At 38.9% G+C, this 12,417-nt stretch overlaps 2 protein-coding genes across 2 annotated transcripts; both read right to left on the reverse strand.

The window, feature by feature from the left end:
* Nucleotides 1-119: 119 nt before the first annotated feature.
* Nucleotides 120-6,735, reverse strand: LOC147759775 (uncharacterized). Its single transcript, XM_086995435.1, has 6 exons — nucleotides 6,426-6,735; nucleotides 5,648-5,728; nucleotides 4,878-5,102; nucleotides 1,507-4,587; nucleotides 973-1,161; nucleotides 120-672 (listed from the first exon to the last, which is right to left on the reverse strand). The coding sequence occupies exons 1-6, from the start codon at nucleotides 6,478-6,480 to the stop codon at nucleotides 467-469; spliced, it is 3,837 nt and encodes a 1,278-aa protein (XP_086851561.1). The 5' UTR covers nucleotides 6,481-6,735; the 3' UTR covers nucleotides 120-466.
* Nucleotides 6,736-7,385: 650 nt separating this feature from the next.
* LOC147759776 (uncharacterized) lies at nucleotides 7,386-11,356 on the reverse strand. Its single transcript, XM_086996438.1, has 4 exons — nucleotides 11,041-11,356; nucleotides 10,286-10,366; nucleotides 9,505-9,729; nucleotides 7,386-9,216 (listed from the first exon to the last, which is right to left on the reverse strand). The coding sequence occupies exons 1-4, from the start codon at nucleotides 11,093-11,095 to the stop codon at nucleotides 8,768-8,770; spliced, it is 810 nt and encodes a 269-aa protein (XP_086852564.1). The 5' UTR covers nucleotides 11,096-11,356; the 3' UTR covers nucleotides 7,386-8,767.
* Nucleotides 11,357-12,417: the final 1,061 nt, after the last annotated feature.

Raw genomic sequence — 12,417 nt, forward strand, 5'->3', positions numbered from 1 at the left:
CTGGATTTGAATAAGGGAAAAAAATAGAGAGCATTTTTTTCTTTCAGCTCTTTATGGGTAATAAGCGAATAAGAAATACTTTATACTTTATGCTATGCAGCAAGAAACTTTTCAAGATCTCGATATAACAATATTTATTGCCAAGTTTTATTTATTTTGATCTACATGTATATCCTTAACAGCATGATCAGCCAATCAGTGAAAATGTCGCGGTGAATATTTTACGTTTGTCTACAAGAAAAGAAATATGTTATAAAGAATGCTCATTTTCTAACATTCAGGTCATGTTCTATATGAAAAATATCTTCAGATATTTATTTGTTTTCGTTATTTAGAAATTGAAAAATAAATTAATATTTTAATTAAAATTCATTTTTGCTGAAAGGGCCTATTCAAATATACTTTTGCCAAGTTAAATCACTCGCGCAGAATGAAGACATCAAAAACAAGTTCTTTACAGCAAGAGTCATTGACATACGGCCTCTGCATCCTGGCAACCGCTATTGGTGGTGGGGCGGAAACTCTTGTTTTCTTTATACAGCAGAACCAGGTAGATGACTAGCGTCCCTATCACCATACACATGACCAGCGCGGACGCAAACACACCGGCCAGCTCCCACTGCTCTCGTTTAGGACGCTCCTCTTGGAACTTTGATACCTTATTGGATTCGTCTGAAAAAATAAATAAATAAAGTTGTAGGCTGTCAAAAGTATTTTACAGATACCTTCTTTAACTCAAGCCAATCCTGTAGAGTAAAATAGTTTATCATAGTCAACTTAGCATACGTGATTCGATTGAAAGGCTCTACAGCAAACCGACTAACACACTACCGGTCTGAACAGCACTGTAGATGATGGTGGAAAGCTGCGAAGTTATGACTGTGATAACAGCAAAAAATGCCCCCCCCCCCCTCCCCCCAAGCTCCGTTCAAACACCCAGTTCTAAAATAATACACAGAATCTTGTACTTACACGCCCGCTTCACTATCCTGGAGGTGCAGTTTTTGTCTTCTCCGACACACGTGCGCAGCGCCTGATACGCCCCGACACAGCCGGTACTCGCGGTTCCATTGGGATACTGGCACTTCCGTGACCTACTTTGCTGCCCGTTGCCGCAGTTGCTAGAACATTTTGACCAGGTTTCCCACACTGACCATGTTGCTGAAATGAGGCATGGCGATAAGTTTGTTTGGCCAATTCCAACGATAATATAACTTGTATTTCTACGCAGCAAAAATGAAGACAAACTATAACATTAGCGTTACCAAATAAAGGAAAGTTTACGTCATTTTAAAGCTTTGGCAAGTCATTCAGACCCTTTTCTACTGGCATCATGACTTTTTACTGCCCGGGTTGTTCACAATGTTTGTGACACTGGGGAGAAAGGTAAATGCTATATGTCTTCTAGGGTTGTCGAACGTTGGTTAATACACATTATAGTCACAATCATTATCTCAATCAAAATAATATTAAATAAATAAATAAAAATAATAATAAAACACGTACCGACGTTACTTCGTGTCTTGTTTGCAGCAGACAAGTTTGATTTCAGCTTGCCAGCATCAGCAACCATGACCATGTTTCCGTTGTTGATGATCACAGGTTTGTTTTTATTGTTTTGTTTCACTATGTCTCCACGAGTAGTTGCTGGTTTTTGGTCTTTCGTGAAATTCCCTTCTTTATTCACTTCATTCTGAATGGTGACTTCGTTGCCCCGACCAAGAGAGAGCTTCAGTTCTTTGGTCACGGCCTCTCGTTTATATGCGGCCGGCCGACGGTTCTGTCCCATCCCTGGCCCCTTTTTGCGCTTTTGCTTCTTCTTCTGTGACAATTGCCTGTTAAATTTCATATTTGGCCACTTTTTCTGCTTTTGTTTTTTTCCTCGAAGCGAATTTCGGTTAAGATTCATCCCTGGCTTGCGTTTAGGCTTCAATGTTTTCCCTCGAAACCTGTTTCGGTGAAATTTCATCCCTGGCTTGCGTTTAGGCTTCAGTTTCTTTTCAAGTATCTGTTGTCGGTGAAGCTTCATTGCCCACGTCTTTTTAGCTTTTTTCTTTCTCTCCTGCGACGGTCGTAACTTCTGCTTTCTTTCTTTCTTGCGACGAGGTTTCTCTCTGTTCTTCTTTGTGCTCTTGTGCTGTTTTGTGTTCTTATTTTCACTAATGGTGATTGTCTTTCCGTGCTTCTTAGTTTCCACTTTTACTTGTAAATAACTTGAATCGTCTGGACTGAATAGTGGAATGGAACCTGGTAGTTTTGAATACAGAGTGTTATTTGAGGAAGACACCATTCCAGGCTTCGTTTTAGTCTTAGTGTCAGGCTTTTCTACGGCTACAGTCATCGCATTTTTCACGTTTTGCGACTGCGTCTTCGCTAAACCTCCTGGGAAGCGAGTTTGAGGGGTCACATTTTCAGGTCTTGATTTCAGTTCAATGATTTGTTGCTTGGATGAAGAGTTAGGTTTGCGCGTGGAGGGCGGAAATGTCACTGTAATGGTCGCTGAAGTGGCCGAAGTATAGCCGAAAATTAGCCCCTGCAGTTTCTCAAATATGTTTGTCTCGTTTTCTTTCCCCACAGTGCCATTCATTGCGCTCGTCTTCAGTGTCTTCAAGCCTTGCTGCCCAGGACGTTTCGTTTTCAACAGCGGCAGTTCGGTAGACGCTACCTTAGTTGTCGGCGACACCTTCGTGCCATTCACATGCATCGACTTTGAGAAAGAGGCTTTCTTATCACCGACAGGCGTCACATTAACATTTGGTCTGCATTTCAAATGGCCAGTCGTGGCATTCGACAGCGAACACGGAGGCGCTGTGATGAGAGTATCGTTAAAGCTAGGCTGTGGACCTCTAGGTGAGTGCTTTGTACTCTGGTTCATTGGTTTCCTCGGTGTCCCCACGGTTGTGCTGGATATCTTCACTGTTGTCGCAGATGTCGTCGCAGAAGTTGTTGTGGTCCACGCTCCTCGTCCGGAAGGTGGTTTGGAACTACCTGAGGTTCGGGCTATTTCCTTCAAAGCCTGCCCTACAACAATTGTAATTTTATCTTTTGGCATGACTTTAGCATATTTGGATGACTTGCTTCCTTGAAAAGCCTGAAAAGCCTTGAACTGCCCACTCTGCTTGTTTGTGCCATTGCTGCTTTTTCCAGAGCGCCCAGGCTCTATGGTGACATTTGTCTTAGTGTGGTTGTTTGGATGAAGATGAAGAATAATTTGTAGTGGACGTTCTTGGACGGGACCCTTAGCTTCAATGCCATTTTTCCGTTCAGAAGGCCCTGACTTCTGTTTGGCGGGAAATCCTCCTTGTATATTTTTACCATTAGGCCTTTGCGTGCTAGAAAACAATACCGAAGGTGTGGTTGACCCAACCGATGCTGAATGTGACGAAAATGACGTCGGCACAGATGTTGACGTAACGGTTGTTTGTGACATAGTCGCTGTTGTCCGTTCAGTAGACGCAGAAGGCCCTGACTTCTGTTTGGTGGGAAATCCTTCATGTATATTTTTACCATTAGGTCTCAGAGGCTGCTTTACTGTGCTTTTTGTGCTAGGAAACAATAACGCACATGTGGTACACACAACTGATGCTGAATGAGAGGCAGAAGAAGTCGGCACCGTCGTTGACGTGACAGTTGTTTGTGACGTAGATGAAGTCGGTGGCGTTGTTGACGTGACAGTTGTTTGTGACGTAGATGTAGTCGGCACCGTTGTTGTCGTAACAGTTGTTTGAGACGTAGTCGCGGTTGTGGGCGCCACTGTCGTAGTTGAAGGTGTTGTTGTCACTGGTAACCTATGCCGTGACCACTTTCTGAAGGGACGACGATGTCGATAACGGTTACGCTGTCGGTACCGCTGTCGGTAACGCTGTCGGGAACGGTGATGTTTATTGAAATTTCGCCGTCTTGCTGCCATGCGTGCCCTATAAGCATTCCATTTACCCCACTTTTTCCAGTAGTTGCTAGGCCTGCGATTTTGCACTTTTTTCTTCGAGGGCTTTAGTGTCTTTTGGGGAAATTTTGCACGGTTGCGAGGCTTCTTTCTCCTTGCCCCTGGAGGCCTACGGCTTCTGCCGAACCCAGATTTTGTTTTGGACTTCATCCTCCAAGGTCGTCTATTTCCACTGTTCTTGCCTTTTCTGAAGCTTTTATTTTGACGAATACGTTTGTTACCTCTAGGCTTTGTTGTGCGTCCACGACCGCGCATTGATTTAGAGCCCTTTCGAGACGCCTTTGGTTCCCTCTTTACGGCAAAATTTGTGCCTTTTTCTTTACGTGGCGTTGACTTAATAACGCGCCCCGATGACTCTGTTATATTTATCTGAAAATGCACATGGATGCCAGATCTAGATGTTGGTTTCGGTTCGGGGACAGGTGGCCGACTTGAGAAGACAATGGGCCTTAGAGTTGTCGACGTAACTGTTGTAGTTGGCGGAGTTGTTGAAGTTCTCACTCTTGTGGTGGTTGGCCTTACTGTTGTTGTTGTAGTTATTTTGGTTATAGAATGTGAAGTAGGCCTGGGTGGTCTTCTGATGGTCGTTAATGCTATGATGCATGGATTGTCGGCACACCGCTGTTTTTCTGATCTGGGACCTGACCGATTACAAGTGAAAAATCGTTGGTATGAATGGAGTTTTAACCTTTACCCTACACTATTCTGCCGGTCCTTTATAAAGGATATTGACATCACCGTTAGAATTTGGTTTCCAATAAATAGCGATATCTTGTAAAATTACATAGAATATAATGTTAAGCTCTCTTAAATAAAATTTGTAATATCAATGAAAAAAAAAAGAAAAGGATAGGCATACCATATTTCAGTCAAAGCATGTGCATTTTATTATTATTTTTCAACAGTTAAATCTGGTCTTTCAATATCTTACCTTCACAAACCGGATACATTCGTGCTGTGGTCGCGTGCTTGCACGTGCGCGAACGTTCTCTCCATCCACGCCCGCACGTGACCGAGCACGAGGACCAGCTTGTCCAATGGGACCACGAGGACCAGTGAGAATCACGTCCCACGTGACCATCAGTGGCCGCAGAGTGTTTTGGACACAGCGCGGTAACGTTGCATTTCTGAGTATGTGTTATACCGTTACAGATTCCTGAAAAATATTATTTAGAATACGTTGGCTTGTGAAATAGCAGATACTCCATGCTACTTCAAAAAAGTTTTTATTTTAAAATATGCTCATGGTGGGCACGTGCTCGCTTTCATTGATGCACTTGTACGCCGCACTTTATCCAAGTTCCATTTAGTTTTCGTTTTTTCCCTTTTTTGTATATATATTGCAATATAAAAAGTTTTAAAAAATATTTAAGCAAATTAACTTCTCCACAGCATAGAAAGCATAAAGGAGAGAAGAAGAAAATAAATCTTATTACGGAATTTGTAATTTTTTGTGCAAACTGTATACAATTCAAGTCTTTTTTACTGAATTGCTGAAAATTAAAGTATAGGCATACCATATTTCAGTCAAAGCATGTGCATATTATTATTATCCAATCAAAACTACTCACATTTGTTACAATATTGTAATATTGACGAAGAAAGAGTAAAATGTTTTCAAAAAAATGGGTTATTTATGGTGTAATATTTATACAGGCGGTTAGCATAAGGATGTGTACTGGGATAGGAAATCTCACGTACTTGCCCTGACCGCCTGTCCGCAGGTGGCCGAGCATGTTGACCACACAGTGCAGCCAATTGACCGATGACTCGAGGCAGCGACTGAAATATAAGTGGGACGGCTCCTTACATGTCATATACAGATTAAAGATGTATAAACAATTTTTATATTCCTGGTATAGCTATGACTGTAAGTAAATGATAACTAGTCGCATCCTTCTCAGCAGAGGTGGCTCAGAGATCAGAAATGTTTTTTTTTTTTTTTTTTTTTTTTTTTTTTTTTATGTATTCTATCATCAGGGCGTCTAATTTTAATTAACTTATTTGATTTGGATTAAAAATTCGTGCATTTCAGGCCCTTAATGTCTTTGTATTGCTTTGTGTAAGAGGCACCTCATTTCGTGTCTTGGCGTCATCACAATGATCAATAATCAATGGGGTAAAAAGAATTAAAGAAATAGGAAAAACAATATAAGCCATAAAAAATATTTGGATCAACCTAGGCTAAAATGAATCTTTTTTCATCGAATAATTCTACCAGCTAAATTAACTTCTTTGCAATTGAATTGTTATATTCATTTAACATATATTATATCACATTGCGACTTTTATTCTTAAGTACATGAGGTAAAAATTGTTAGAATCATTTTGCAATTCATCATAAGCAATTCCTACAAATTCAGTTTTACCTATGCAAAAACGCCGCTGTATCACCTAACATTTGCATTTGCAAAGTCATATTTGAAACTAATGTGGATGAACCGCGTTTTTTGTTACTCCATGATAGTCCAATACTTACTTGATGATGAAATGGAAAAAATCAGGATGACCAATGAGACAGATATCCGTTTCATGACCGTTTTTTTACTTGAATTCTACAGTAGTTAAATCTTTACAGAGACACGATTCCTCTATGTCGGATTTAGGACCATTTTCGATGGACGCCAGTAACAAAAAGTGTTCATACATCATCCATTGGATGATAAACAGACGAATAAGCAACCCCGTTATCCTAGTTCTTCGGCAAAATTTAGCAGCGTTGAATATTAGAAAAGGAAACATTCTGCCAAGCGGCCATGTTGAATTCGTCCGTTACCACCAAGTGAGGCGTCATCCAATATGACGTAATAAGTGTCGCACTTTGACGCCACGTGCGCGTGACGTAGGAAATAATTTGACGTCGTAGGAAGCTGCCATGGATACCAAACAGGCGATTCGAAAACATTTTAGATCTTTGCGCAGTGTTCTTCTATTTGTCGCGCTGAAGACATGGAAAAGAAATGAGCTTGAATATAGACCAAGATGCAACGCATTTACTTAAAGTTTGTATTTCTTTCCTAACAAACTAAACAGTTTTTCAAAAACTCCATTTTACATAATTCTTTGCACCAGGGATTAAATAAATCTGTACAAATAATTCTTCATTTAGGCCTTTATCACGAGTTTTATATTATAACCACACGCTTGGCCACGTAACATCATATGCCAATAACCTTGTGTGATTAATCTTCCATATCAAAAATTACACATAAACGAAAAAGACTTGTGGTTGCATAGTTTATTCTACAGTCAAAAAATCAAACATCTATAAAAATGCATACCTAAAGTGATGTCTATCTAGGCTAGAAGTGAGAAAACCTTGGCACTCGCTATATATATATATATATATATATATATATATATATATATATATATATATATATATATATATATATAATTAAAATTAATATTGTATGCCCGATCAGTAATAAGTGCACGAGTTCTGTATGCAGAAACACACAGAAAACCACTTGTTCATGCATAAAACCAACTATGGCCTTCTGGGTATGCCCTTGAAACTCGGAGTCGGGGTTATTGCATGTCTTTTGTTTATTTATTTATTTATTTATTTTAATTGTGTACAAATGCTCCGTACTGTTGAGCACTCTGTTCCACATTCACGCTTGTTATATATATATATATATATATATATATATATATATATATATATATATATATATATATATATACCAATGAGTGAGCATACCTCTACACTGACATGCATTGGTGGGTCAAACCTACAACCTGGAAACAAAACTTGCTGACCTGTATACCAACATATCACATAAAGGGTGTGACAACTGAAAGCCCGGGCCAGTAATAAGTGCACGAGTTCTGTATGCAGAAACACACAGAAAACCACTTGTTCATGCATAAAACCAACTATGGCCAATAAAGTACTGATAAAGGATGATGAAAGCTGTTCTCTCCACGCCATCTGACTCTGATTTTAGAGTCAGATTGACTCCATGAGAGCCAGGGGGTAATTGACTCTGATAATAGTCTAAAGACTGTGGTAGTGGGGTACTTTGACCCTTATATAGGAGTCAAATTAACTCCATGAGGGTCAAGGGGTGCTGGACTCTGACTAGAGAGTCAAATGACTCCAATTTTATTCTCAGTGAACCTAACAGTACATCAGCTTTATAACTAGACCTGTTCCAACACAACATGGTCAACCTCAACCAACAGCACGTTATACCAATATGTCCAGCATTGTTCACTTATACCCAACACATTCAAATTACTGTCTTCAAGTTGTTTATAAACAGATTTAAAATTAAACCATTCTAACAACATTTTCAGTTGACATGAAACAGGAATATTCTCAGTATGTAGCATGCGGGTGGAAAAAACATACATTCAACGTAATACCCACTTAATCTGAATTAAAGAACCATTAAAATCTCCAGCAATTCACATAAAACTGTAAGTCAAACATTTAAAGATTCTAGAAAATTCTAAAAAGAAATCGGAAGTCAATTGCCAAACAGATAAAATAAGTAATCACAACTGCAACCTTTTATACACATTACGGGTGACACTGAAGTACAGAAAACATGATCATGTAATCAGGGACCATAAAAAACAGCAGTTACAAGATGACAAATTTTGGGCAATGAGAAATAAAAATATTTTGTTTAACACTGGTGAAAATAAATTTCACATGCAAGATTGATATGTGCGCATTTACTTAATAGAGAAAACGAACATAACTGATCTTCTATTATAGTCAACAATCAGCTGCCGAACCCAGATTTTGTTTAGGACTTCATCCTCCAAGGTCGTCTATTTCCACTGTTCTTGCCTTTTCCGAAGCTTTTATTTTGACGAATACGTTTTGTTACCTCTAGGCTTTGTTGTGCGTCCACGACCTCGCATTGATTTAGAGCCCTTAACTCGGGACGCCTTGAGTTCCCTCTTTACGGCAAAATTTGAGCCTTTTTCTTTACGTGGCGTTGACTTAATAACGCGCCCCGATGACTCTGTTATATTTATCTGAAAATGCACATGGATGCCAGATCTAGATGTTGGTTTCGGTTCGGGGACAGGTGGCCGACTTGAGAAGACAATGGGCCTTAGAGTTGTCGACGTAACTGTTGTAGTTGGCGGAGTTGTTGAAGTTCTCACTCTTGTGGTGGTTGGCCTTACTGTTGTTGTTGTAGTCATTTTGGTTATAGAATGTGAAGTAGGCCTGGGTGGTCTTCTGATGGTCGTTAATGCTATGATGCATGGATTGTCGGCACACCGCTGTTTTTCTGATCTGGGACCTGACCGATTACAAGTGAAAAATCGTTGGTATGAATGGAGTTTTAACTTTACCTTACACTATTCTGCCGGTCCTTTATAAAGGATATTGACATCACCGTTAGAATTTGGTTTCCAATAAATAGCGATATCTTGTAAAATTACATAGAATATAATGTTAAGCTCTCTTGAATAAAATTTGTAATATCAATGAAAAAAAAAGAAAAGGATAGGCATACCATATTTCAGTCAAAGCATGTGCATTTTATTATTATTTTTCAACAGTTAAATCTGGTCTTTCAATATCTTACCTTCACAAACCGGATACATTCGTGCTGTGGTCGCGTGCTTGCACGTGCGCGAACGTTCTCTCCATCCACGCCCGCACGTGACCGAGCACGAGGACCAGCTTGACCAATGGGACCACGAGGACCAGTGAGAATCACGTCCCACGTGACCACCAGTGGCCGCAGAGTGTTTTGGACACTGAGCGGTAACGTTGCATTTCTGAGTATGTGTTATACCGTTACAGATTCCTGAAAAATAGCCAGTGATATTTTTTAGAATACGATGGCTTGTGAAATAGCAGATACTCCATTCTACTTCAAAAAAGTTTTTATTCTAAAATATGCTCATGGTGGGCACGTGCTCGCTTTCATTGATGCACTTGTACGCCGCACTTTATCCAAGTTCCATTTAGTTTTCGTTTTTTCCCTTTTTTTTATATATATTGCAATATAAAAAGTTTTTAAAAATAATTAAGCAAATTAACTTCTCCACAGCATAGAAAGCATAAAGGAGAGAAGAAGAAAATAAATCTTATTACGGAATTTGTAAATGTTTTGTGCAATCTGTATACAATTCAAGTCTTTTTTACTGAATTGCTGAAAATTAAAGGATAGGCATACCATATTTCAGTCAAAGCATGTGCATATTATTATTATCCAATCAAAACTACTCACATTTGTTACAATATTGTAATATTGACGAAGAAAGAGTAAAATGTTTTCAAAAAAATGGGTTATTTATGGTGTAATATTTATACAGGCGGTTAGCATAAGGATGTGTATTGGGATAGGAAATCTCACGTACTTGCCCTGACCGCCTGTCCGCAGGTGGCCGAGCATGTTGACCACACAGTGCAGCCATTTGACCGATGACTCGAGGCAGCCACTGAAATATAAGTGGGACAACTCCTTACATATCATATACAGATTAAAGATGTATAAACAATTTTATATTCCTGGTATAGCTATGACTGTAAGTAAATGATAACTAGTTGCATCCTTCTCTCAGAGATCCGAAATGTTTTTTTTTTTTTTTTTTTTTTTTATGTATTCTATCATCAGGGCGTCTAATTTTAATTAACTTATTTGATTTGGTTTAGAAATTCGTGCATTTCAGGTTCTTAATGTCTTTGTATTGCTTTGTGTAAGAAACACCTCATTTCGTGTCTTGGCGTCATCACAATGATCAATAATCAATGGGGTAAAAAGAGTTCAAGAAATAGGAAAAACAATATAAGCCATAAAAAATATTTGGATCAACCTAGGCTAAAATGAATCTTTTTCATCGAATAATTCTACCAGCTAAATTAACTTCTTTGCAATTGAATTGTTATATTCATTTAACATATATTATATCACATTGCGACTTTTATTCTTAAGTACATGAGGTAAAAATTGTTAGAATCATTTTGCAATTCTTCATAAGCAATTCCTACAAATTCAGTTTTACCCATGTGAAAACGCCGCTGTATCACCTAACATTTGCATTTGCAAAGTCATATTTGAAACTAATGTAGATGAACCGCGTTTTTTGTTACTCCATGATAGTCCAATACTTACTTGATGATGAAATGGAAAAAATCAGGATGACCAATGAGACAGATATCCGTTTCATGACCGTTTTTTTACTTGAATTCTACAGTAGTTAAATCTTTACAGAGACACGATTCCTCTATGTCGGATTTAGGACCATTTTCGATGGACGCCAGTAACAAAAAGTGTTCATACATCATCCATTGGATGATAAACAGACGAATGAGCAACCCTGTAATCCTGGTTCTTCGGCAAAATTTAGCAGCGTTGAATATTAGAAAAGGAAACATTCTGCCAAGCGGCCATGTTGAATTCGTCCGTTACCACCGAGTGAGGCGTCATCCAATATGACGTAATAAGTGTCGCGCTTTGACGCCACGTGCGCGTGACGTAGGAAATAATTTGACGTCGTAGGAAGCTGCCATGGATACCAAACAGGCGATTCGAAAACATTTTAGAACTTTGCGCTGTAGTTCTTCTATTTGTCGCGCTGAAGACATGGAAAAGAAATAGGAGCTTGAATATAGACCAGGATGCAACGCATTTACTTAAAGTTTGTATATCTTTCCTAACAAACTAGACTCGCCCTTCAAGAAATCGACGCCTTCAAGAAATCGACGAAAACCGGAAGTGCGTGTTTTTTGCACTGTTTTTCCTGTCATGCCCATCGTAAACACTGTGTTGTCAAGTAAAACGAAGCGTCTGATACAAAGTATCAAACGCGGCATTCACGTGCTTGCTTGCGCTGCGTTCAGTACACTTTGTTTACACTGACAAGTCGAGGTCAGGAATGCACAATGTTTTTCTATGTAATTACGCAGTTTCAATTTTGATTAGTGAATTTTCTTTTATCTGCATGGTCATTTTCCGAACATTTGTATGAGCCACGAAATATTTCTCATCGGAAAATCACACAGCAGCTTTCCAAGTAGAAGCGAGTGACGTCATGACGCACTTCCGGTTTTCGTCGAGATCTTGAAGGGATTAGCGTTACGGTTTGCTGCACATTTAAAGCGTTCTGTCTCAAAATGTACTCAACTGCTTGGATTGAAATTTACAAAACTTATTCTTCACATGATATCACACATATGTGCTTAATTTGAGAGCTTTAGCTGTTATATGTTTTCTACAGTGCCCATTCAAAATTGAAAAAGAGCTATTTTCCGTCGATTTCTTGAAGGGCAAGTCTACAGTTTTTCAAAAACTCCATTTTACTTAATTCTTTGCACCAGGGATTAAATAAATTGTTTTTCTTCATTTAGGCCTTTACCACGAGTTTTATATCATAACTACACGCTTGGCAACGTAACATCAATGATCTTGTGTGATTAACTTTCCATATCAAAAATTACACATAAACGAAAAAGACTTTTGGTTGCATAGTTTATTCTACAGTCAAAAAAA

This window comes from Lingula anatina, chromosome 9, assembly GCF_051362555.1.
Source record: "Lingula anatina isolate TDL-2025a chromosome 9, LinAna3.0, whole genome shotgun sequence".
NCBI lineage: Eukaryota > Metazoa > Brachiopoda > Lingulata > Lingulida > Lingulidae > Lingula > Lingula anatina.